Consider the following 27308-nt stretch of genomic DNA (forward strand, 5'->3'; position numbering starts at 1 on the left):
AACCAACAGTTTTAGCTTGTCTTTAGAGAAGATTGGCATTAAGAAAACTCTTCCCCTCCTGCTCTGTGCGGACACACAGACACCACCAGACATCATGTACTTGACCAATCACTTGCAGATTGAACAGAAAAAAAAAAAAAAAAAAAGCAGCTCCGGCTCCCAGGCAGGAGTCGGCTCCAGTTAACTTAAAAGATCGGGCTCTAAGAGCCATCACTGCTTCCTAACACTCACCTTCTTAAGAGCACTGTCTCATGTCTTTTGTCTTCGGATGTCAAAGCAGATAAGGACTGCATCAGTGTCAGAGTAGGACAGAGGACACACATTGTCATAGTTTCTTCAACTAAAGAAACATCAAGAAACATAAAGTCAGTTTATTTACTTTCTAGAAACATTGTTCCTCAGTGTAATCGAGGCATCATTCAGAGAAGTGACTCTAAAGTTTTTTTTCCTCATTCATTAGCACTTCAGCAGACTCAAACATTACTGTGATGTATGTGACAACATGGTAAAATCAGTCAGGGAAAACTGAACTGGATGTTGTGTCACACTCTAACCTCCACTCCTGTGTCTACTATAGTGGTGCTGGATTAACAAAGTCATTAGGATTCATCCTGCTGGGAAGGAAAATGTCTTCACCAAATTCTGTGACAATACATTGAATAGATGTGAAGATATGTGACTGGACAAACAAAACATTTGACCTACTAATGGCAGAGGAAACAGCAGAGTCATCAGGATTTATCCTCTAGAGACTATGAAAGAACAAACTTTGATGGAAATCCATCAGTTTAGCTATTTCATTCTGACTGACAGAGCAAGCAACACTGCCAACCCTCCAGCCTCACTGCCAGTGTCAATACCAACCACAGAAGAAGAGATATCACACCTACACCACTATGAGCACAGCTGCACCCACACACACCTGAGGAACAATGAGCCACAGTGAGGACCAAAGGGAAGTGGCTGCCACATGTATTCACTGTATATGAGCAGGGGCTGATTCATAGCACTGTCTCCTCTTAGCTGCAGAAATCAGACTGGTCATACATCCAGTCCTCCATGGAAAACCACCTCTCTCTGCTCCACAATGCTCACAACATCTTTGTTGCTCCAAAACATGGCTAGGATTACCTTCTGACACAACAGATCAGACTACAGACAGATCACTACAGGAAGCTGTACAGGACAAACCAAACTACCTGGAAAACTTTAGTATGAGTATTTAGTAAAAGGATAGGCCTGTTGTGAGTGACAGGGATCAGGAAAGTTGGATGTAAAGCAACAATCTAATAATAATACACCTCAGCCACCTGGAGGGGGGGTAGCTGCAGCCTCACCACCCCTACTTTTGGCCTCTGCTCAGACTGAGGAGCAGCTGTGTCTGACGTGCATCAACAAACAGTGAAAACTTTCCTCAGTGCTCCTGAAGGTTTTTCACATTCTGCAGTGAACACACAGACTGTTAATGTATCTCATTTTCTTCTTTTACTTGAAAAGTCATTTTGGGAGGTGTAGGGGTGTAATGGGGGGCACACAATGCTCCAATTCCAATCTGATTTGTTTATTGATGCTTCTCAGTCTTTAGTGTTGACTGAACAGGAGTCTTCTGCCCTCCAGTGGTCACTGTCAGTAACTACAACTCTGCACACAGCACTGACTGATACTGATGTTCACACTGACATTATTCCACATTTACTGACTTATTTTAGCTCTAATGTTCATCAGTCTGATAATGACTCTCTGTATGTGAACACACATATTATTACACTGCTATAAATACTAATGTCTGACTGATGGACAAATAATCAGAGAGGTTACTGCCCTCCAGTGGTCACACTGACAAGTGTCCAACAGGACTCACACTGATTATTAGGATCAATATGTACCAATCAGTATTGATGACATCAGCAGGAAGATGAGGACTGGTCATAGTTTGAATAATGTTCCATGTATCATTCCATCCATGTTTTCAGTACAAGCAGATACACTGTAAAAATGTGACAACTAAAATGATAAATAGGAGATGCACTGTCAAAAATTTTAACATTGATTATCAGGAAAGAATTTGTGTTGTAGAAGAATTTAATGAAGGCTGTGCACTGTGTAAAATGGAAACAAAGGTGACACAGGATACATCAAATAAAAAATTATGGTCATAGATGAGCTCTGGACTAACTTACAACCAGAGGATGAACTGTAAAATATTACAACAGTGTTATGAACATGTAAAAAATAAAAAGCAGCAGATGTATTGTGAAGTGGAAGTTAGGCTGCACTGTTAAAAACACAACAACCAGGGTGACAACATGGAAAACATCACAAGGGAAAGGACTGTCAGAAATATGTGATGCAGTGTGAAAATGAAAACAACAAATGAAAACATCAGCAGTAAAAGTACACAAGCAGGGACGGGCTGGGGTTGAAATTCAGCCTGGGAGCTTGGTTTGGAGAGGCCTTTTATCCGATTGCATGACGGACGCAAGCAGAACTGTGATTTTAACATGAATGCAGTATAAAAGTAATCGAATGATATACATGATATACAGTCAATAGAGTGTACTAAAGTAAGCTATATATGCTCACACATGCTATGCATATTCAAACACTAATTAAAACTACTGTGTGTGTGTGTGTGTGTGTGTGCAGAGAACAGAGGAAAAAAAAATTGGCAAAACTTTGTTCAATTTCTGCTTTATTTGGCAGCATGAAAACATGGAGAAGAAGATGCTCATTGACATTGGAAAGAATGTCTAATTCAGAAAGCCACTGACATCACTGCAGGAGTGGATAGGCTTATTGTTCTGTGTGACTGGAGTTGGAGCACCAACATATGACATCTTAATATCATTCTATGCAATGACCTACTGTATGGCCAACCCACTCCTGCACACTGCACCTGTACCTGTCACTGTTTTTTGGTGGTTCCTGCTCCACTTCCCTCCTTCTCCTTCTCCTCCTCCTCTTCCATCTCCTCCTCCTCCTTCTTCTGTCCCTCCTCCACCGTCTCCTCCTGACTGGCCTGTCCCTCTGCATCCACTACACTGGCCTTGTCAGTAATTAACAATTACAGCAACAATGATACATTTTTCTTGAGCTGGTACAAATGGCTTGTTGTATCCATATACTGAAACTACACCACAACACGGCCATATATTAATGTACAGACAGAGCAGGAGTACAGGATATGTAGCCTATATATTCAAATATGATCTTTTTAACTTTGAAACCAGACTCTCTCCTGAAATATGTTTTCTTTTACAATAAAGAAAAGTGTGTTTCTTTTGGTCAGCCACTATGGATTTTATTTTTAATTGATAAAGCAGATTAATGATTTATTCATGTATGGTGTATCATTGCTGAGAGGCTACCTTTAATGTTCTGTGTTTCCTAAACACATCAAGTCTGGGATGATAGGAACATGTGGGCAGTCCTTGATAACCTTCTGTGGCCATGCTGATCAGTTCTGCCACGGAAAAGCTCCGTCAATTTAGCGCGTTTGGCTGCAACCTGCGCTAACTGTTTTTTCTTTTTAGACCTGATTTTTTCAGCTCCATATTTCTGGCTTCTTTCTTAATTAACCCCATCTTTCTTGTTTTCTTTTGACAGTTTGATGACTGACTGAGCGGCTGAGCCAATCACATTTCAGTAGAAACAGGGATCAGCTCAAATTAGGAGGGGCCGCTCGTATCCCCCCTTAATATGCAAAATATTAGTTTGACCCAGTCCAGCGGTGCGGAATCATCCCGGTCTAACGTTAAGTTCCACTCTGTGCCACCGAGGACAAGCTGCTGCTTTACACTGATGCTGCATTTTAAGGGGTAAAAAAAGTTCCGACCACTGGCCGGGTCTCATTGAGACCTTCAAAGCAGCAGAAATTTTTTTGTACCCTTCCCCAGATTTGTGCCTCGAGACAATCCTGTCTCGGAGGTCTACAGACAATTCCTTTGTCTTCGTGCTTGGTTTGTGCTCTGACATGCACTGTCAACTGTGGGACAGGTGTGTGCCATTCCAAATCGTGTCCATTCAACTACCACAGGTGGACTCAAGTTAAGCTGTAGTAACATCTCAAGGATGATCAGTGGAAACAGGATAAACCTGAGCTCAATTTTGAGCTTTATGGCAAAGGCTGTGAATACTTGTGTACATGTGATTTCTTGATTTTTAATTTTTAATAAATTTGCAAACATTTCCAAAAAGTCTGTTTTCACATTGTCATTATGGGGTGGTGTGTGTAGAATTTTGTAGGAAAAAATGAATTTAATCCATTTTGGAATAAGGCTTTAACATAACGAAATGTGGAAAAAGTGAAGCGCTGTGATGCACTGTATCTCTTCCAGCACACTTACAATAACAACAACATCAAATATCATGATCAAACAGACGTTCACTTAACCTTACTTTAAAAACACCTGTTTTTTTTTTTTTAAACAAGATACTTACACTGGTCATTCCACTGCAAAAGACAAAACACCCCTCCCACTCTACCACACTTGGCTTCTTTCCTATTTAACCACTCCAGGTTTGGCTGGAGTGCACTAGAGACACACTAGAGTGGCCCCCTGCCAATAGAGACGCTGTGGCAGGGGGGTGCCTAGAAGGAGCCCGGGGAGCTGGGGTAGAACAGTGCCTTGCTCATGGCCACCACGCCATGGTCACAGAGGCGGGGGTTCTCCTTCAGCACCATCCATATCCAAGGAATCGAACCGGCGACCCTCCGATCTCCAGGCGGTCCAAAGTCCAAAGCAGCACGCTTAACTTGCTGCGCCATGGCCGCAAATTGAACTAAATACGGGATCGACATTCTGATAAAAAGAGCGAGAAAGACTGTGTAGAGTGCATGTGCCGTACTTTAGGGCACGGGGTCTCCCCATGACAACATTTTTAACACTAAACTCTTTCTAAATAATTTACATTTACTGCATGCACACATGCTAAACCTTACTTTATCTATACTGCATTGTTTATAAGTTTTTCATGTTCTTCACAGACATGACATTTTCTTCACCCTCAAAATTGCCATCAATGAACCACCCACATGTACAGGAAATCCGACAGGCTCTGCAGCTACTATATGTAAGTGCTTTCCTGTTTCTGCAGACTGATAAACTAGAACTATGACCCTTTCCTTGACACTTCTTCTAACTAATATTTGTTTGCTCCCAGGACACTGCATGTGACCCCCAGGTCTTTGAGCCTGAACTACAGAACAACATATACCAAACCTCAACTGATGTCATAAACAGCACAATCAGGCAGGCACAACTATTCACAGCACTATTCCTTTAGAAATGGAGGAAGACACACCAATGGACATGCCACATGCTGGAGAAAATGCCACTTCCACTGCAACAACCCACAGAAGGTAGAGTGGACTTGTGCTTTCTCCATTAAGATTAACATTAACATAAACAAAAATACTGTCACTCCAAACTCATGACCAACATCTCATCTGTCTAATTTTCCTTATAACCCACATCCTGAGATACACACACACTCATCTTCATCTCTCTCTGCTCTCTGTGCTTTGCACCACCTACATTACAACTTTGAGAAGAGTTTTTGTCCATCACATCTTTGTTTTTTGATCAATACAGTAACGTGCTCTTTCCTCACACTCTGGTTTTCCTGTGACTTTGCAGTAGACATTATTTTCTGTCTTCACCTCTTTATTGAAAGTGAGGAGTGATATTCACTATCTCTCCATTGCCACAGACAGTTTTAGTTGTTGTTTCTGCAACAGATCAGCTGCTGCACAGAGAATCATTTTGACTCATGTTTCTTTTAGATCTCGTTCAACTTATCTTGTGCTGTTAGACCTTAAATCCACAGAGTCCTGCTGTATGTTGGTCTCTTCTCTGCATCACACTGAGATAACAGTTACACCTGTCACCTGAATCAAGAAGGAAGCTGATGGTGAAAGTTAAAGCTGACACTATATCATCATGTTCTGGGAGTAGAAGCTGTAAAATAACCAGGCTGGATGGAAGGAGGAAGCATTTTTTTTCCTCCAACATTATTTCATCATTATTTTCAGTTACTGGTATTTTCTCAGTCTGGGTCCAGAAACAAAACTTTCTTTGTTTACTACAATGACTTTAAGGTGATTCTTCATCTGTTTGTAAGTTTGTGTTTTAATTGTATTTCTTTTATTTCTCTCTCTTCTGTTGTGGGGCTCCTGTCTCCTGATCTCCTTCATCCTGGATCTTCTTCTTCAGATCCTAAAACAATGACTTATTTTTATGCTGGTGTGAGAGTTTACATGCAAGTGTGTTTGTTAACTGTGAATCACATTGTGGTTAAGTTTGTGTTTGGGAGATTTCCTCCATGTGTTTATGGAAACAGATGAAGGTATCAGGTCATTCCATTATTTGATGATCTCTACCTGTTAAACCATCCAAAGCAGCTCTGCAGTGTTTCCATCTGTGTTCATGTTGCTGTTTGAGGGTTAAGACTTGGTTTCAGGGTTAGAATTGGGTTTTGGTTAGAGTTAGGGTAAGGAATGCATTATGTCAGCAAGTGTCCTCACAAAGACATAAGTACCAGTATGTGTGCATGAGTGTGTGTGTGTGTGTGTTTGTCCTTTGATGCCTTTGATGTTTCCATCTCTGCTCATGTTGATGGTATGGAGTGTCATGAATTGATGTAGTGTCAGTTAAACCTTGCTGAAAATCGTGCTGAGTTTAACATTGAGGAAACTTGATTTCACTTCAGCCCTGGTGGTACAACACTCTGCATTTTCAGCATATGAGGTAACTTCTAATAATAATAAGCAATATATATCTATCTATGTATATGTATATGTATATGTGTGTGTGTGTTTGTCCTTTGATGCCTTTGATGTATCAACATTCTACAGTCTGATGTCACAGGCTGCAGTAAGTGGACACACAGCCAGAGACAAGTTCACAAGTCAAACAGGAGCAGAAACAGTTGGACTGGACAGGACTTGCTCATGATTTAGGAAGAAAGAAGCACTCAGATATTTCTGCACAATTATTGACAAGGAAGGGAGGAGCTACTGCTGTTACAAGGACAAGAGGAAACTACAGGAAAGTCCTGATCACCTCCAAGGTTTTCAGTAAGTCAGTACATGTTAGTAGTTCATGTCAGTGTCTAGTTTAGAAGTTAATGTTTTGAAATGTTTTGTCCAAATGATATGTTTGTGAAACTGTGACGACAAGTAATCATACCCATAAGCCCAGTGGTTTGATTGTGTGCTTATCATTCATGGACAATATGGAGTTTTTTTTTTTAATGCTGATCATGATTGTGAGATATTGTCATGGTTGCTCAACTTCTTAACTTTGTTTTGGTGTGATGCACTGTAGTTTGTGTTAAAGGAAAGGATTTGTAGGAAGTCTGTACTGTCTGCAACAAGATCCTTTCTAAAGAAATTCTAATGGAAATGATAGAGTTGGATGTCATAGCACAAAGTGGAGTGTGCTGTGTGTTATTTTAGGAAGTTACGTCAATGTACTGTAGGTCAGGTCTGTGATGTATGATGATACTTGATGGAGGACTTCACTTTAAGTGCTGTGAACAGGAAACAGTTTGATGTGTTGGTAAAATCTTCTTATTTCCAATGTGTGAATCACTTTCATCATCTCTCAAGATTTGGCCCAAAAACAAAGAAGCACAGTTTAAGACTCAGGAGAAATAATCTCCCAGTCCAATGCAAACTAACCAGCACACACTGTTTCCACTTCTACAATCATCTACTTATTATTGTGCTTTAAAGTTTCAGCCTTCTTACATTTACCTATCACTGAGTCCACTTGTGTCTTATACTGAACACTAGGTTCAAATGTCCTTTTGGCTTTGAGCCTTGATTTTTAGTTCATTTCCAGTGCAATACAATTATGTCCTGTAGTAAATCTCCAGAATGAGTCATAGGACTTAAAGCTGGATCAGCTGTTGCATGAAGAGTTTCAGGCTGTGTTCATGTTTACCCTCTTTGGTTAAGGGACAGTAAAACAATCAGTGATTTCCTCACTGTGGAGTAAATTTAGGCTGCTGAGAATTCTTCCTGCCTTGAAAACCTTAGTCCTGAAACTGGAATCTAAAATATGCTGATGTGTTTGAGGTGGCATGTGATGCATTTGGATGAGTGTTCATTTGCAGTGTTTTGAGTGTAGGAGGAAAACTGTTGATGACTGTGAGGGCAGAATAAGTTTGGAAGTTTAACTCTGCCACTTTAGACTCTCAGCTCTGATTCTTGTTTTCTGCTCCATGCAGCTCACACAGCAAAAACTGGAGAGTTAAAATTTCAGGGTTAAACATTTAGGAGTTGATTTTAACTCCTAAAGTGTAATTTCAACACATTCAGAGTTAAACTACAACTTAATTAGTGAAGAGTTAACTTTAACAGTATTTCGCATGTAAGCTTAAAATGATAAAGAACTAAGGTTTATATATGCGATATCTTTGCTCAGTCACACCACAGACAAGTCTCTGATTTTCCAGAAGATGAGAAAGACCTTTCATTACTGTCAGAAGCTTGTTAGTGACCCAGGCAGAAGTGATGATATTCTCTCCACCTCCACCTTCTGAGGTTCCTGGATATCAAAGGATTGGTAAGTTTGGTGAGATGCTTAGAATGGCTTCAAATTTGAAAGCATTTTGGTAGTAATAATTTAATCATAAAGGTGGATCAAGACTTCACTCTCCTATTTGATGACAAGACGTCCGCCAGGCTGCTTCAGAAATGGGATGTGTTTTTCAAGTCATAAAAGAGGCTAAGCAGCTGACTTCCACACCAGAGCTGCGTTGCTTGGTGCAGTCAGCAGAAAGTCCCATAGGATGTGATCTTGACGAGGCATCAAGTGAGTTGTTGTTTAACTACTGTTTTAAATATGAACAATAGGTGGATGACTGTGTAAAACTATCTCACAATTTCTCCTTGTTCTCATTCAAACTTAAAATGTGTTATAGTTACAGTTTTCAGTTCATTCTTGTGACTCTTTGTTAAAAGCTTATGACCAAGAAATGGCCTCCCTGTTATTGCTGCTACATCTTCTGCCACCATCACCAGGGGGATCGAAGTCTCCAAAAATCAGTGCGTGCGATGCAACTGAGAGACTTGTAGTCTTTCATAAGGTAATTGTATTATGGTGATAATAATTTGCCACCTTCTTAGCTACAACTGTTGTTAAAAAGTTGATGAAATTAAAATGTCTTAATTAAATTAAAGACATTCTCCTCTTGCACGGAGAAGATGTTTGAATAGTCACTTCTTTGGTCTAATGTAGTTTTCCCTGTTGCTGCACATTATCATTATGTCTGATGTTGGGTTTCTTTATCTCAGTCCTAGTCATGCTGCAGTTTGGAGGAGCATCTCCGCAACCAGCAGAGTCGGTAGCTGTTGGACGTCAGAAGAACAAGATTGACAGCTTCTACATCACCATGGATAAGCACCTCATCCCATGCCAGGCAAACTGCTCCCTTGGGGCATGTGATAGGATAGGAACTTTATTGTCACTTGCACAGAAGTACAGGCGAAATTTCGTTAAGGAGTATAGCCTCCGGGCCGCAGCAAAATGTTTGCGCCGCCACACGCTTTCCTGAAAGTTAATTTGCAAGTTGCAATACATACATTTGACACACAGTCACATCATACATTATGACTTTTGTACACAGTACACGTGGAAACATGCTGGAATTTTTTCATGGACACATAGGGAGGGGAGGGGGGGGGGGGTTACAAAAGATAAGGTGCAGAGGCAGACGGTAGATGGGGGTGGGTAGGGCGGGGGAGTGTGTGTGCATCAGTCTATGAGAAGTGTTTGCGATTTGTATGACCTAGACTGCCAGGATGTTTACAGGTCAGTTCATCAGTTGTCCTTGAAGGGAGATACGAGCTGCTCATCATCCCCTGCAGATGCATGGAGTAGCTTCGACATCTCCTCAAGCTTGACAGACAGTCCCTTCACCGATCTCAACAGGTGTTCGGACTGTCTTCCGATGTTATCACTCCGTCTCTGTTCCTCCTCAGATCGGGCTGAGATGTCACTGATCAGTCCTTCGATCCGAGCTATCTTCTGATGGAATTCCGTCAGCCGAGTATCCATGAACCCGAGGTGCTGTTTTATCTCCGTGCTTAGCGGTAGTGCCAATCTGCCAGCAGCGGTTTTTCCAATTCTCCGATAGATCAGGGCAATACCCAGGCCAATCAGTAGTATCCCTGCTATCAATGTTCATTAAATAAATAGATCCTCCACGTCTTCCAGGGACAGCGCTTCCACGCATACCAGACGCCAGGAGTCCCAAGCATCTCGGACATACCCCGCAGCGAATGTCCCCTCAGGGCAGAGTGGTTCTCCCGGTGATTCTTTTCTTTGTGGGAAAATTTTGTCCAATGCACTGAGTGACCAGTTAATAAGCTCCATCTCAAAAAAATATATCCCAAGAGTAGCAGAGCAGGGTGCTCAGGAAAGAAAATCACAAAGACGAGGCAAGTTGCACTTGTGAATTTTTACACATTCCTACAGACAACAGTGTATAACATTGATGTGGGGAAAATGAAGGAGTCGCCCAGAGTTAGAGATGTGAGAGCCAGACTTCTTAGCCAGCCAGTTGCACTCTCACACTCTGAGTAGGAGGCTAAAATAATGCTGACCTGTTTCATGTGTCAGAAATTGTATCCCAGCAGTTGATTGTACATTTAAGGGTTGAACATGGTTACTATCCTGGACCCAAGTTCAAATTGTTAGATCGTTTGTTCTCAGCAAGGTTGTAGGCATCAGTTCCTAACATATGCAGGTTTTCGTAAGCAGGCACAAATCAGGCACATGCTGTGGAGGACAGGTTTATTCCACCAGATCCATGTAGCTCTTCTAGTACTTGTTCTGAGAGCAATGATTCAGGAGTTAGAAAAGATCCAGCTAAAGAAATGTGTGCATCTATTGTGGCCAAATTACAGGGTAGTGGGATTTCTAACAGTTTGGTGTCATTAATTGTTGGAGATTTGGAGGAACTAACAAGTGAGCTTTGCTCACAAGCAAAGCATACTGCTGTCTCAGCTTTATATGTAACTGACCCTAATACATCTGTGATAAATGAATCTTTTGAACATTTTGAAAACCCCTTCACAAATCTCAATACAGAATGGAAGCGAAATAAATACTTCACCCAAAAATGGTGAATTGTCGAGCCAGTAGAAATAACACTGGGCGTGAGATATGACAACAGGAGAAATAAAAAATCCAGTACTTATGATCAAGTATCTGTGAAGGATACTTTTGTATATGTGCCTATTTTGGAAACATTGAAGTTCATGTGCAGAAATCCAGACATTTGTGATTATCTAAAGAAAGAATGTAGATCAGAGCCTGACATTTACACTGACTTTTTTGATGGAAGTTATTGTTATGATTAGTCAAATTGTCTCGGCCTGGACCCAAAAGCAGACGAAGAGAGACTTAGCGATGAAAAAACAGTTTATTCTCAACGTTCAAACTAAATCAAAGAGGAGACAGAGGACAGGAGGAGTTCCAGGGCGGCGTGGTGGAGTCGGATGAAGCAGTGATGGTTGAGACGCTGGATGGGGAAACAGTGCGAGTCCGCAGGAGATGAGAGCACGGTGGTTAGTAGGTTCAGGTAATAATAATCCTCTAGAAAATCAGGCTAAGGCTACACAAGAGCAAAGCACTAGGAGCACAGAGTACTAGTCACCACCACTTTTCTGTCAACCCTCGCCAGATTGTTCCGTCATCTCAGACGGAACGATCTGGTGAGGGTTGACAGAAAAGCTGAGCCTCTTACACTCTTGTTGGGGAAGTAGATTGCTGCCAGACTGCACACAGGTGAGAGGAATCATCCTGATGAGGATGAGGGAGGAGCCGCCCTGGAATCCACACACCCACACAGAACACACACACCAACATGCCCACAGGAAGACAGCATGCAAACCCCAGAGGCAGCAGAGCTGCCTCATGACAGTTATTTTAAAACCCATCCTTTGTTTTCAACAAGAAGACATGCAATCCCAAGCCAATCCCCTTGGCTCCAAACGAGGAATTCACAAAATTGTCTTTATTTTGTAATAAGAAACTTGCCCCCAAAGTTTAATTCAGTTTTGATGAACATTCATTTGGTATCCCTTTTTCACACACAAGATCTGCACAAATATGGTTTTGATGTTATACTGGAGCCACTAATAAATGATGTGAGTAAACTGGAGAGCTAAGGGCTAAGTCTTCCATTTTCTGATGCACAGGTATATGGTACAATCTCACAGATCACCGGAGATAATCTAGGGATGCACACAATTCTTGGTTTTAATGAGTCATTCAGTAGCCAGTAGTCTGTCACCTTTGATTGAGAAGATAGATTCTCAAACCATATACAAGTCTGTATATGGTTTGAAAAAAAAAATCAACACTTAATTCACTGAAGTATTTCCATGTTAGTAATAACTATTCATTTGATATCATGCATGATCTTCTTGAGGGTGTGGCTCAGTATGAGATCAGATTGCTTTTTGGATATCTCACTCAGCACTTTATTTCAGAACAGGATTTGCTTTCCAATATTTATTTGCTTTGTGACATTATTCCTGCAGGAAACGAAAACTGGAATTTGTTACTGTTGTTACTTCAAATAATGAACATTGTGTTTTCACCTACTCTCACTCATGGTATGACAATATATTTAAAGCATTTGATTGCTGACCATCACAAACTGTTTAAACACTTATATCCACACAGAAATTTGATACCTAAACATCATTTTATGATCCATTACCCGTCTTGTATAAGCAACATTGGCCCCTTATTACATATGTGGTCTATGAAGTTTGAAGCAAAACAAAGTGTTTAAAGATTTTTTTTTTTTAAATTTCAAAAACATAACAAAATCACTTGCTAAGAAGCATCAGATGGCCATTGCATATTACTGGGAAACCTTCACTCGCAAAAAAACTGAGTACGGGCCAATGAAATCTTTTTCCCTCAGAGATGAGAATGTAGTCAACAATGAAGTGTTTCACATGATCTTATCATCAACAGAGGTTTTCTCATCGAGCTGGGCTAAAATCGATAGTGTAGAATATAGAGCTGGACTTGCCATATATAGTGCATTAGAAGAAGATATGCCAGTCTTTTGTCAAGTAATTGATGTACTTTTGGTTGAAGATCACATTTTTTTCTGACAAACAAACTATTCACAGAGAATTTTGATGACTATCATCACGCATTCAGAGTATTATGAAGTGAGGAAAGGTGTTTAATAAAAATATCTGCGCTTAAAATTCATAAACCATTTGATATTCAAAGCTCATACTGTGTTTCAGATGAATGTTTGTACATTATTCCTTTGTTCACAATGTATTAATTCAGTTGTGTCCAGGACTGCAAGGGAGAAAATAAATGTTATTAGTAAAGAATATTTGGTTGAACTCATTATTATTATTTTATATATTATTTTATATATTCATATGTTAACACTTTTGCAGTGTTAATAGCTTGCCAATTTCAGGAGTGAAATCAAACACTACCCAAATAGTGAAAAATGTAACTCTGACCAGGGTTATATGTCAAATCCCTGACAGAGTGTTGAATGTTTAACTATTTTGAAAGTGTTAATCTAACTCCAGAAAGTGTGGAGCCATATAAACCCTGGAAAAGTGTTGAAATCAACTCTGTGGGAGTTAATTTGACACTGGACTTTTTGCTGTGGAGGGTCAGAGGCTGAGATGAAAGGTTGTTCACCTTAATCCACTGTCACCTGTCCCACAGACAGATCCAAATCCACTGGATCAGCTGGGATCTTCTCTCCTATAATAGTGATAATAAACATCATTTATATTGTTTATTTTATAGTAAGTCTGTAAAAACACTAAGTTAAATCTGATTTAGTTGAAAGCACATGAAACATGATTTTTAACAAACAGAAATTACAACAAAGTGAAACACGTTCTAAACTTGTAAACAACACAGAAACACACACACAGACACAATGAAACACAGTGAACAGAAAACACATCAGGTTCATGGCAACTACCAACATTTAACCATAACTAGGCTTTGTTGATAATGTATACAGGGTTAACAGTAATGGTGATCTAAGGTTTGACACACACACATGCACATACACATACACACACACACACACACACACACATATACACACACACACACACACACAGACCATGTGACTTCCTGTAAATGGAGAGGAGAGGAGCAGGTGAAACTGAAAGTATTCAGTCAGTTCAGACTCCATTTTAACTGAACAGAGCAGGAGGAGGAAAACTGAAGGCTGAGGCAGGGTGAGTGTTAATACAACATTATTATTATTTTACTGTCAAAGTCTCTGTCAGATTTCTCCCTGTGTACTGTTTCAAACAAAGCAGGACTGTGGTTATGAGGTGGTTTTCAATTCATCACTTTTATTCTTGAAAGGAATCTTGATCCTGTTTGTTCCTTTTTCTTTGTCCTCTGAGATTTTAAACAGACTTGTTTAGCCCAGGGGATGTCAGACTGGAGTATATTCTCACACTGAACAATAGAGAGAGAATACAAATATATAGCTATATATTTTGTCTGTGTGTGTGAGGATAAGATGGCTGATGTGTGATTGGCCTCGCTGCTCACCAAATTGTTCCACGAAAACAAACGGAAATAAACGAGCTATTCGCCTGATCAGTCGGTCAGAATGGAGTCGGACGAGGAGCAGCAGGAGGGAGAGTTTGAGCCGCAGCCGGTAAAACAGAGCCGGGACAGGAATGCGTTGGCCAAGACAGAAACGAATACGTAACGCCGTTACATGTCTTCCGTTACTCCCCAACACTGTCCATACGACTGCAGTGGAGTTCTTTTTGGGGACCAACTCCAAGCTTTCACTTTCGTTGTCGGCCATGGCTACCCGCTACAGCTTGACTAAAACAGCGAGGCTAGTAAAAAAAAAAAAAAAAATCAGCACTGCTCGTACTTCGCCATGATTGGTTGGTCATGTTCACGTGAAGCGGGCTGTTAATTGCCCAAGGAAAAAAAAACCTTCTCGTGCGTCTGTGCGCAAGCATAGAGCTGCAATTAATAGAATGTGTCCTATAGACGATAATACGATCTCTCTCCTCTGGCAGATCAACATTTTCTAATCCTTCACGATCTAATATCGTCATATTGCACACCCCTAGTTCATATTAACAGAAATTCTTACCACGGGTGCCCAAACATTTGCATGCCACTGTATATATACATATGAAGAGAGTCAAAAAAAGGAAGGCAGGAAGCACTGTGTTGACTTGAAAGGGATGAAGTTTTGTTTTTTGTTTTTTTCTTTTTTGTTTTTCTTTTTTGGACAATGTGATCATATTATTGGTGAGAAAAGGATCAACAACTGTTACTGTTGTTTTTTTCTAATAAAAACCAGAATTGTGACACTGTGTAGTTCACTGTAGGAACATTACTTATGTCAGTACATTCACATTCCCACTTTACTGACATTATTACAACCCCAGCTCAGGGGGTGGGAACACAGGAGTAAACAGAGCCTGCTGGCTGAGAGGGACAGTGAGGAGGAGGGGAAGGAGGACGAGGAGGAGGAGGAGGAGGAGGAGGAGGAGGAAGGAGGAAGGAGCTTTCGTAGGTGGATCATGTGCTGCTGGTTGTATAGGAGGAGCTGGGTGACTGGGAGCTTCCTGACACAAGGAACAAAACAGGAGATACACAAACCACTACACAGACCATGATTAACATTTATAGCTGTAATTTGTCAACATGATTCCACTAAACTGGTACAAAGAATAAAGAGCCTTGGTTTGTTTTAATGTTTTGAATCAAATAGGTAACAAATTTCTGGCTCAATGAGATGAAACTCATGACTCATGAGACAAAAAAAAAAATCACATCAGCTGTAAAAGCTTCACAAACAGTGTGCCATTATTAAGATACACATTATTCGTTGTGTCCAACATTATACATGAGATTCAACATGTTGTAGCATGAAAGAAATATGGATTTTATTTCCATTTGAAGTGACAGAGAATTCAGAGTTTGACCTAAAAATCCATTTCAATCATCCAACAAAACCGAGAACTTCCTACATTTAGGATCATTTGAATTTGTCATTTCTGTGTTTTATGACTCTTTGTCTTTCAAACTCAGCAGATGTTTTGTATTTCACGGTTCAGTTAACACAATAATTATTATGCTTTTTGATTTGATTGTGATTCATGTGATTAAAGTGAATATTAGGCAGATTCACACTGACATGAACATCTGATTGTTTTCATGCTGCATCCACCAAGTCATGAACTTTTTCATGTTGAATACAAAAGGTCAATCAATGGATCAGTCAGACTTTATTTGTGTAGCACTTCTCATGCAAGCACTTTGTAACACAAAGTGAAATAAAAAATAAATCTAAGTGTGGAAACACTAAGAAAATGCTAAAAGAGAGAAAAAGAGCTGAAGTGAGTAAAATCATAAATCCCCAAAATTGTGGTCTGTATCAGAGGAAGGTTTGTGTGATGAAACACAATGAACAGAAAATATAAACACATCAGGTTCATAGCAACTACCAACATTTTAACTAGGCTTTGTTTACGTATACAGGGTTAACAGTAATGTTCACACACATACACACACACACGCACATGTACAAACACAAACGTACATACACAGACCATGTGACTTCCTGTATACGTGTATACGGAGAGGGGAGGAGCAGCTAAAACTGAAAGTATTTAGTCAGTTCAGATTCCATTTTAACTAAACAGAGCAGGAGGAGGAAAACTGAATGCTGAGGCAGGGTGAGTGTTAATAAGACATTATTATTATTTTACTGTCAAAGTCTCTGTCAGTTTTGTCCCTGTGGGCTGTAGAGAGAAGAAGACTCAGGATAAAATTCTATCCACACAAAGAGACAGAAAAGGAGGATGAGAATGTTGAGTGTGTTACTTCCTGTTCTCTCAAGCTTGCATGTGTCTCTTGATCAGACTTGTGTGTCCTGATTCTTTGTGTGTCTGAGCTCACAGTCTGTTTTACTGGTTTCCTTCTCAGACTGACTGAAGTCAAGAAGATGAGTGTTTGTGTGAAGCGAGAGGACAGAGCAGACTCTCCAGGATTCAGCTGTCTGTCTATGAATAGTGACAGCTCCAAAGAGAGAAATCCTCCAAAGTTCAGTAATGAACCTGGACCCTCAGACACAAAGTAAGAGAACTGCTACAAACCTGTGAACCTCCAAACTTTGGGCTATAACAGTGTTTAGAGTGTTGAGGTCCTGCAGTTGTCGTCTCTGCCTGTAACAGCTGCCGTAGTGTCGACAGAAAATCAATTCTTCCTGGTTCTTCTGGCTCATCAGTGTATTAATACTGACTGCTGAGGCTGCTTGTTTCTTTGTTTTCTTTGTTTCTGACTAAAGAACATTTTTACTTTCACTGATTTTCCATATTTTTCTTATTACCAATAAATCCCATGTGCAGAGTCAAACCCACAGAATGTGTATCACAGCCTGATAGATCTGATTCCTCTGAACCAGGAAATATTAAAACACATCAGTGAACCACACTGTTACACTGGGTGACATGATCCTTCATCTCCATCAACATATACACCTACACCTACACCTACACACACACACACACACACACACACACAAAACAGTCCCCAAGAAATGCAATATTTTCTCCTGTTTCTCTGATAAAAACTACAGACAACAGGTGTCTTAGGAAATTAATGAGCCTTTTTAAAAAATAGTATTTATAAAGATTTTCATCTTCAGTATGAACATTTAATGATCAACTGACACAACAGTGTTGTTTATGGATGCTGGTGTGTTGCCTCCATCCTTCAGTATAGTGTTCAGTGCTACATGGTAACGTTGCTGCAGGACGTCAGCTGAGAGTTCCCAGAATGACTTTGTCCTCAGACAATTTATCAGTGATTGATGTGATATGAATAAAAATGTGTTTGTGTTTTCAGAGGTCAGGACCACAGACTGAGAGCAGAGTCTCCAGGATCCAGCTGTCTGTCTGTGAAGGGGGACTGGTCCACAGAATTAAATCCTCTAGACTTCAGTAATGAACCTGGACCCTCAGACACAAAGTAAGAGACTGTTTCTAGTGTAAACTGATCTGAGGATGATTCAGTTCTCAGACATATTTGAAGGAAACAGGGGGACACCAGGGGCCAGATCCATAAAACTCTGTGTCCACACAAAGACAGAAATATGCACACACACTCTTTTCAGCAGATTTATAAAACAGAGCTTTCTCATGTTACTGTTTTATCAGTCTCAGTCGGTGTGAGAGTTGGTGTATGAACATGAGCCTGATTATCACTTCCAGAGTCTGTAGACCTGTCAATGAAAAGAAGGACAAAGAAGAAAGTGTCTCCATGTTGGAGGTTCCACTTTAATGATTTACACATCTGAGCCTTTAACAGCTTCTAGACATTGTGAACCAAATCTGGATATTTGTTCACAACAATCAACAGAACATTTAGTCTCAGCACAGGTCGTGCTGCTAAAATCATTTGTTGTCAGGTTTCTGGGATTTAATGACTGTTGGAAAGGAGCAGAATGTCCTCACACTGGACTGAAGCTCCCAAAAAAGTTTGATCAGACTGAAAAAGGAAACACTTGAGTTAAATGGCCAACATGACAACGAGCTAATAGGGCTCAATACATCATCAAGATAAAATACATTAACAGAGCCTGAAAGAATCCCAACAATCTCACAGTAATCCACCCAAAACATCCAAGAGTATCTCAGTAAGTTCAAATATTTGTTGGAAAATGTATAAGATATAAAATCTGAGAGAAAGATCCAGAACAAGAGCTGGACTGCAGACAGTCAGTCAGAGCAGCACTGTACAAAGTAAGATTGTACATCTGTCTGCTCATGGGAAGGAGTTTTTCCTTGCCACTGTCGCCTTAAGTACTTGCTCTGGGGTCAGGCTCTGGGTCTCTGTAAAGTGCTTTGAGACAATTTTGATTGTGGAAGGAGCTATATAAATAAAATTGAATTGAACTGAATTGAATCATGTCATCATCTCTGAAAACAGGACCTGTTGTTTGATACACAGTCATTTGTTCTATCATACAGCTTTGGCATTTAAGATGATTAGAAATAGCACAAAATGAAAAAGCTTTTCTTTGCTTGTCTTTAGTTTTTATGCAGCTGATGAAAGAAATGAGCAGATTCTCAGATTCTCTTTCTTTAGTCTGACATTATTTCTTCTGTGTCAGCAGATTTTCAGCAGATAGTGGTCTGCAGGAGGTTTTAGGTGAACATAAGATCAGTCTGAGGAGGAGATGTGAACGTGTGACTGAAGGAACTGATGGAACAGGAAGTGAAACCCTCCTCAACAGGATCTACACTGAGCTCTACATCACAGAGGGACAGAGTGAAGAGGTTAATACCCAACATGAGGTGAGGCTGCTCTAGACAGCTTCCAAGATGGAGACCCTCCATGACGCTCCAATCAAGTGCCACGACATCTTTAAAGCCTTACCTGACCAACAGAGACGCATCAGAGTCGTTCTGACAAACGGCGTCGCTGGCGTTGGAAAAACCTTCTCAGTGCAGAAGTTCACTCTGGACTGGGCAGAGGGCTCTGAAAACCAAGACGTCAGTCTGCTGGTTCTGCTTTCGTTCAGGGAGCTGAACCTGATCAAAGATGAGCAGTACAGTCTTCTCATGCTGCTCCACGTTTTCCATCCAACATTAAAGAAGGTCACAGCAGAGAAGCTCGCTGTCTGTAAAGTGTTGTTCATCTTTGACGGCCTGGATGAAAGCAGACTTTCACTGGATTTCAGCAACAGGGAGGTCGTGTCTGATGTCTCACAGAAGTCATCTGTCAATGTTCTGCTGACAAACCTCATCCAGGGGAAACTGCTTCCCTCTGCTCTGGTCTGGATAACCTCCCGACCTGCAGCAGCCAATCAGATCCCTCGTGCATGTGTTGACAGGGTAACAGAAGTACGAGGCTTCACTGACGCCCAGAAGGAGGAGTACTTCAGGAGGAGATCCAGTGATGAAGAGCTGTCCAGAAGAATCATCTCACACATCAAGACATCCAGGAGCCTCCACATCATGTGTCAGATCCCAGTCTTCTGCTGGATCTCTGCTACAGTTCTGGAGCACATGTTGACCACAGAGCAGAGAGGAGAGCTGCCCAAGACCCTGACTGACCTGTACTCACACTTCCTACTGGTTCAGACAAAGAGGAAGAAGCACAAGTATGATGAGGGACATGAGACGAGTCCACAGGAGCTGATGAAGTCTGACAGGGAAGTTCTTCTGAAGCTGGGGAGGCTGGCGTTTGAACATCTGGAGAAAGGAAACATCATGTTCTACCAAGAAGACCTGGAGCGTTGTGGTCTTGATGTCACAGAGGCCTTGGTTTACTCAGGAGTTTGTACAGAGATCTTTAAAAGAGAGAGTGTGATCTTCCAGAAAACAGTCTACTGCTTTGTTCATCTGAGCATTCAGGAGTTTCTGGCTGCAGTCTACATGTTCCACTGTCACACAGAGAGGGAGACAAGAGGCCTGAGGACTTTCCTGGGACAAGACTACAAACACTGGGACTCAGACCCTTTAATCTTGAGTCTCTCATTGATACATAGGGACAAATATAACTATAGCAGCCACTCATCACTCGATGTCCTCCTCAGTGATGCCATGGAGAAATCCCTCCAAAGTAAAAATGGCCACCTGGACCTGTTTGTTCGCTTCCTTCATGGCCTGTCTCTGGAATCCAACCAGAGACTCCTGGGAGGCCTTCTGGGTCAGACAGAGAACAGACCAGAAATCATCCAGAGAGCCATCAACAACCTGAAGAAGATGAACATAAATTATATCTCTCCTGACAGAAGCATCAACATCTTCCACTGTCTGATGGAGATGAACGACCGCTCAGTACATCAGGAGATCCAAGAGTTCCTGAAGTCAGAGAACAGATCAGAGAAGAGACTCTCTGAGTTCCACTGTTCAGCTCTGGCCTACGTTCTGCAGATGTCAGAGGAGGTTCTGGATGAGTTGGACCTGAACAAGTACGACACATCAGAGGAGGGACGACGGAGACTGATCCCAGCTGTGGGGAACTGCAGAAAGGCTGTGTAAGTCCAGACATGATCTTTAACATTATCACTCAGTGTAGATTAGTAGTTTAGTTTTTTTCAAATATACACAGTATGAAATTATTCTCATTATTCTTAAATAATTTTATAATCTTTAGGTCAGCTGTGTGTTTTTCTGGAGATGTTTTAAATGTTGTGTTTGTCAAATGTAGATTTTTCAGTTATGATTATTGCTGTTAAGTTTTTCTGTTAATTTATTAGTAACTGTTACATTCTACATTCATTTGTTAATGTATTCATGTTATTTTCAGTCTTTTTGTTTTCATGTAAACCTGATAAATCAAATTCACATTTCAGGTGATTCAACTCTACTGAAAACATAATTATGAATATTATCTTCTATTTCTGCCAACAGATCCCCCTAAATCCTCCACACTGCTCCTTTAAAGTCTTTCCATATTTTGTGTTAAATCAAATCAAATCAGGCTTTATTGTCACTTTTCTGTACATACAACTGCAGTGCAGACAAAATGAGACAGTGTTTCCTGGGTTCAGGAGAGTGAAGTTAAAAAAAAAAAAAAAGTTGTAACAATAAATACTAAGTGTGCTGTCTTTAAAATATAAAAATAAAATCTAAAGTAAATAATTTAAAAGTGTTAAAAGGCATAAAAATGGAAAATATGTATTTTTCTTTAGTTCATAGAAATTGTATCAGAGTGAGTGTTCTGTACTTTTCTTGGTTTTTGGAAACAGCGACAGAGTGAGCGCTCTTTCCGTTAATATTCTAACTCGGATCTTTGCCGCTCCGCTCTGCTCCGTTATTTCAGTCAACAAGTCAGTAATGATGTGGTTGCACACGTTTCAGCCTGGGAACACAACAGTCTGTAAGTATTGCGTGTGTGTAGTTTCCAAAGTGATATGTTTATTGTGTTGTGTTGTTAGCATTCTATGTTAGCAGCTACCATACAAACAAGCTAACTTGCGTAGAGTGTGTATGTGACTTAAGTAAAAGCAAGAAGAGTCACGCCTCGCATTCTTCATTGGAGGACAGACCTTATCTGGCTGTCTAGTTTTGTAAGAGTACGCGTGGTGAGGGCAGGACACTAAGTAAATACAAAAGAAAAAAACAAACACTCAATCCCTGCAAACAGCCCCCTCCCCCTGACCCTCCACCTCCAAGACCCCATCCTCCACTCCCCACATATGTCCCCAAACATACTGCAAGATGCCCATTGTGAGAGATTGTCAGTAAATGTCCACAGCAGCAGACTGTCATTAAAGTGCCAGTGCTGAGCATTAAAGAGGCCAGTGCTGTCTTTGGGTTAGTAATGGTGGATATGTCTGTGATTCAGCTGTGCAGTGCTCTAACAGCTTGTGGTAGGAAGCTGTTGATGAGTCTGGAGGTTCTGCCTTTTATGCTCCGAGACATAAGACAGAAGCAGGTGTTTTCTCTCCTGGTGTAGAGGAGAGTAGAATCAGGAATCAGAGGTCTGAATATATCAGAGCAGAATGGGAGAATTCAGTATTCTTCTACACATTCGTCTGAGTCAGACTGAAGCTTCATTCAGCTACAGCTGAACTCATGAAGTCATTTCTTACAGTGTAGTTGTGTTAAGAGGAGACCACTTCAGTCAGTGTGGACACAGGAAGGACGACTGCCACCAAAGACTCTGTAAATCAATGTGTGACATCTGACTTTTGGTTGAAGTCAAGAAATGTGAATTTGTCCTTTAATGTTGTTTAATTACACAAAGTTCAGGAAGAAGAAGGTCATGTAAAAACTTCAATGATGAAGAGGATTTGAGTCCAACATGTCTGATTTGATCTTTATCTTCTAATTCCAGACTTGACTGAGCTCAGCAGCATGTTCTGAATCTGTGTTGACATGAATAGTTGTATGAATGTTGTGGTGACATTTGGATGATGTGTGTAGAAGGCTGACATTATGATGATCCACAATAAGAGAAGGACAAAGTCCCTCTACTCATGTTAGTGAAAGCTCATTGATTAGGACATATCTGATTGGATTAGAAATGATTTTTATCAACATGAAACGGTGGAAAGAGGTGACTCTTTTATCTTTAGGGCTAAGTTTTTACATAGAGAATAGTTTGGTTCTACATTAACTTCACTGTAAAAATGAACTGTGATAAAATCGTGATTGTGATTTTACCATTAAAAAATCGTGATGTGATATTTTTGCCATATCACCCACCCCTAACTGAAGTTAATGAGAGCTGTGTTTGACTTTTAGTATCTGACTGTTTTTAAGCTGCATCCTGTTGGTTCAGGTGTTTGGAGTTTCCATTTTCCAAACTTGTACATTCTCAACCTTCTTCAGCTCTGAACAGATGATGAAACACTCAACGCTTCCAAGCAGGAACTTTGTCTCCTAAACTCACATCTTTTATTCTTTATTCAGGTTGAGTTACTGCAGTTTGTCAGAGATCAGCTGTGCTTCTCTGGCCTCAGCTCTGAAGTCCAACCCCTCCCATCTGAGAGACCTGGACCTGAGCTACAACAACAAGCTGCAGGATTCAGGAGTGAAGCTGCTGTGTGGTTCTCTGGAGAGTCCAGACTGTAGACTGGAGACTCTGAGGTCAGACTGAGAGACAGAAAGAAATGTTTCTTCACTCTTTGCTTTATGATCTGTGATGTTTATAGTGACTGAAGTTAGGGGTGTGCGATATGACGATATTAGATCGTGAAGACGATCTTGATGTTGACGATCTGCCAGAGGACAGAGATCGTATTATCGTCTATAGGGCACATTCTATTAATTGCAGCTCTATGTTTGCACACAGAAGCACGAAAAGTTTTTTTTTTCCTTGGGCAACTAACAGCCCACTTCACGTGAACATGACCAACCAATCATGGCGAAGTACGAGCAGTGCAGATTTTTTTTTTTTTTTTAACTAGCCTCGCTGTTTTAGTCAAGGTGTAGCAGGTAGCCATGGCCGACTACGAAAGGTAAAGCTTGGAGTTGGTCCCCAAAAAGAACTCCACTGCAGTCGTATGGACAGTGTTGGGGAGTAACATCGTTCATTTAGAGAATAAATATAAACTCGTGAAACAGAGAAGTATCGTCACGTAATCCATTGATTTCAACAATGTAACTGTATTCTGAATACTATCTATTTAAACTGTAACTGTAATGGAATACAGTTACTCATAATGTGTATTCTGAATACGTAACGTCGTTACATGTATTCCGTTACTCCCCAACACTGCGTATGGAACTGGTTTGGGTTTTCTCCAAACAACAAAGCGCAAACACAACGAACCTCTTTAACCACCTGAAGAGGCAGCATCCGAAACTATTAGCTGAGAGCCAAGCAGCGAGGCCAACCACACATCAGCCAGTGGTAACGGCTAAAGACATTACACAGAAACAACCAACTATAACACAAGCCTTTGATAAAAGCACGCTGTGTGAGAGAAGGAGCAAACGGTGGAAAGAGGTGACTCTTTTATATTTAGGGCTAAGTTTTTACATAGAGAATAGTTTGGTTCTAAATTAACTTCACTGTAAAAATGAACTGTGATAAAATCGTGATTGTGATTTTGTGAAAATCACAATCAGTGAAAAGCCTGCTGTCACAGAGAGGACACGTCACCATGGTTTAAATATGGAGAGGACATTTTCACACAGTGTCTCCTGAAGACATTCATAGAGCTACACTCAGCTGCTGAGCTGAACAGGGACACAAATATTTGTGGAAGCAATGAAAACAGAGCAGAGAGAGAAGTTCAAACCCTGGCTCCTTTCTCAGCTCCACACAGCCGACCAATCACTGAGCCCACTGGGTGTCAACGTCCCACTGTGTCTTTGTCACAGGGACACAAACTGTGGGACACAGACCCCCCCTAAGCTGACAGCCACCAGGAAGGTGGGGCCAGGAATCCCAGAATGCAATGCTGGAACAGCAGATTCAAATGTGTGAGCAGAGAGTGTTGGATGAAGCTGAACTTGCTTTGGACCAAAGACACATGACTGGAATGTGATGAAATGTCTCATTCAACACACTGCACATGTGCTGAATGTCTGCAGCTTCTCAAACTCTCAACACAAACTTCAGTCACACTCAAAACATCAAAGGCTCAAACTATGATTTCACACAATATGAAAGATTTCATTTGAAACCTTAGTGAACACTTTGAAAACTTTCTTCCAAACTGTTAAACCTGAGTGTGAATGTGGGACTTTTTGAAGGAGATTTGAGCTCAGAGATTTGATGCTGATCCACACTGAGCATCTTGTTCAGCTTCATATTTCAAACTCATTGAATGAAGATTCAAAATCCAACACTTGCTAATTGACTCTTTACTTTGGAACAATTTCATCTTCACCTTCAGTTGACTTTTATATTTCTTCACATACAAAGCAAATATTCCACATTAAGACAGAAAGAAATGTTTCTTCACTCTTTGCTTTATGATCTGTGATGTTTATAGTGACTGAAGTTAATGAGAGCTGTGTTTGACTTTTAGTATCTGACTGTTTTTAAGCTGCATCCTGTTGGTTCAGGTGTTTGGAGTTTCCATTTTCCAAACTTGTACATTCTCAACCTTCTTCAGCTCTGAACAGATGATGAAACACTCAACGCTTTCAAGCAGGAACTTTGTCTCCTAAACTCACATCTTTTATTCTTTATTCAGGTTGAGGGGCTGCAGTTTGTCAGAGATCAGCTGTGCTTCTCTGGCCTCAGCTCTGAAGTCCAACCCCTCCCATCTGAGACACCTGGACCTGAGTAAAAACAACCTGCAGGATTCAGGAGTGAAGCATCTGTGTGGTTTTCTGCAGAGTCCAGACTGTGGACTGGAGACTCTGAGGTCAGACTCCATTGTTTACTTGTGTGCTGAGATGAATATGATGTGAAAGTTGTGCTTTATTCAGTATTTATTAGGTCAAATCTCCTTCAGAATTTCTAACATTCAAAGTGTGAAATGGTTGAAAGGAAGTTGTGAAAGTGCTGACTCTGATTTTCAAAGTGATTTTTAAAGCTTTGAAAATGATTTGGATTCTGACTCTTACAGTCCACATTGACAGTGTCAGCAGTTTGACTGAGTTGAGCTTGTGTTATTCACAAAGTCTCATTGAGATCAGGATGTTTGACAAGAACTGATCTGTACAACATGTGTGAGCAGGTCTGAAGGCACAAGTGTTCATAGCTGCTCCCAATGGCCTCACTCACAGGCACAGTGAAAAGCCTGCTGTCACAGAGAGGACACGTCACCATGGTTTAAATACGGAGAGGACATTTTCACACAGTGTCTCCTGAAGACATTCATAGAGCTACACTCAGCTGCTGAGCTGAACAGGGACACAAATATTTGTGGAACCAATGAAAACAGAGCAGAGAGAGAAGTTCAAACCCTGGCTCCTTTCTCAGCTCCACACAGCCGACCAATCACTGAGCCCACTGGGTGTCAACGTCCCACTGTGTCTTTGTCTCACCGACACAAACTGTGGGACACAGACCCCCCCTAAGCTGACAACCACCAGGAAGGTGGGGCCAGGAATCCCAGAATGCAATGCTGGAACAGCAGATTCAAATGTGTGAGCAGAGAGTGTTGGATGAAGCTGAACTTGCTTTGGACCAAAGACACATGACTGGAATGTGATGAAATGTCTCATTCAACACACTGCACATGTGCTGAATGTCTGCAGCTTCTCAAACTCTCAACACAAACTTCAGTCACACTCAAAACATCAAAGGCTCAAACTATGATTTCACACAATATGAAAGATTTCATTTGAAACCTTAGTGAACACTTTGAAAACTTTCTTCCAAACTGTTAAACCTGAGTGTGAATGTGGGACTTTTTGAAGGAGATTTGAGCTCAGAGATTTGATGCTGATCCACACTGAGCATCTTGTTCAGCTTCATATTTCAAACTCATTGAATGAAGATTCAAAATCCAACACTTGCTAATTGACTCTTTACTTTGGAACAATTTCATCTTCACCTTCAGTTGACTTTTATATTTCTTCACATACAAAGCAAATATTCCACATTAAGACAGAAAGAAATGTTTCTTCACTCTTTGCTTTATGATCTGTGATGTTTATAGTGACTGAAGTTAATGAGAGCTGTGTTTGACTTTTAGTATCTGACTGTTTTTAAGCTGCATCCTGTTGGTTCAGGTGTTTGGAGTTTCCATTTTCCAAACTTGTACATTCTCAACCTTCTTCAGCTCTGAACAGATGATGAAACACTCAACGCTTTCAAGCAGGAACTTTGTCTCCTAAACTCACATCTTTTATTCTTTATTCAGTTTGAGTCGCT

General features: G+C 40.7%; 1 protein-coding gene and 1 long non-coding RNA gene across 2 annotated transcripts in view; both read left to right on the forward strand.

The window, feature by feature from the left end:
- LOC121191844 (protein NLRC3-like) overlaps positions 1-25873 on the forward strand; it is a gene marked incomplete at its 3' end in the record, with an annotated part of 61120 nt that extends 35247 nt beyond the window's left edge. Inside the window, exons 6-8 of the mRNA XM_041053296.1 lie at positions 12348-12357; positions 20587-21057; positions 25678-25873. Of these exons, the coding sequence (XP_040909230.1) occupies positions 12348-12357; positions 20587-21057; positions 25678-25873 (677 nt within the window). The remainder of the gene's footprint in view (positions 1-12347; positions 12358-20586; positions 21058-25677) is intronic.
- On the forward strand, positions 14221-19246 carry LOC121191872. Its single transcript, XR_005895155.1, has 3 exons — positions 14221-14263; positions 17919-18041; positions 19189-19246. It is a non-coding gene; the product is annotated as an uncharacterized LOC121191872 (long non-coding RNA).
- Positions 25874-27308: the final 1435 nt, after the last annotated feature.

This window comes from Toxotes jaculatrix, chromosome 13 (genome assembly GCF_017976425.1).
Source record: "Toxotes jaculatrix isolate fToxJac2 chromosome 13, fToxJac2.pri, whole genome shotgun sequence".
Lineage (NCBI taxonomy): Eukaryota > Metazoa > Chordata > Actinopteri > Toxotidae > Toxotes > Toxotes jaculatrix.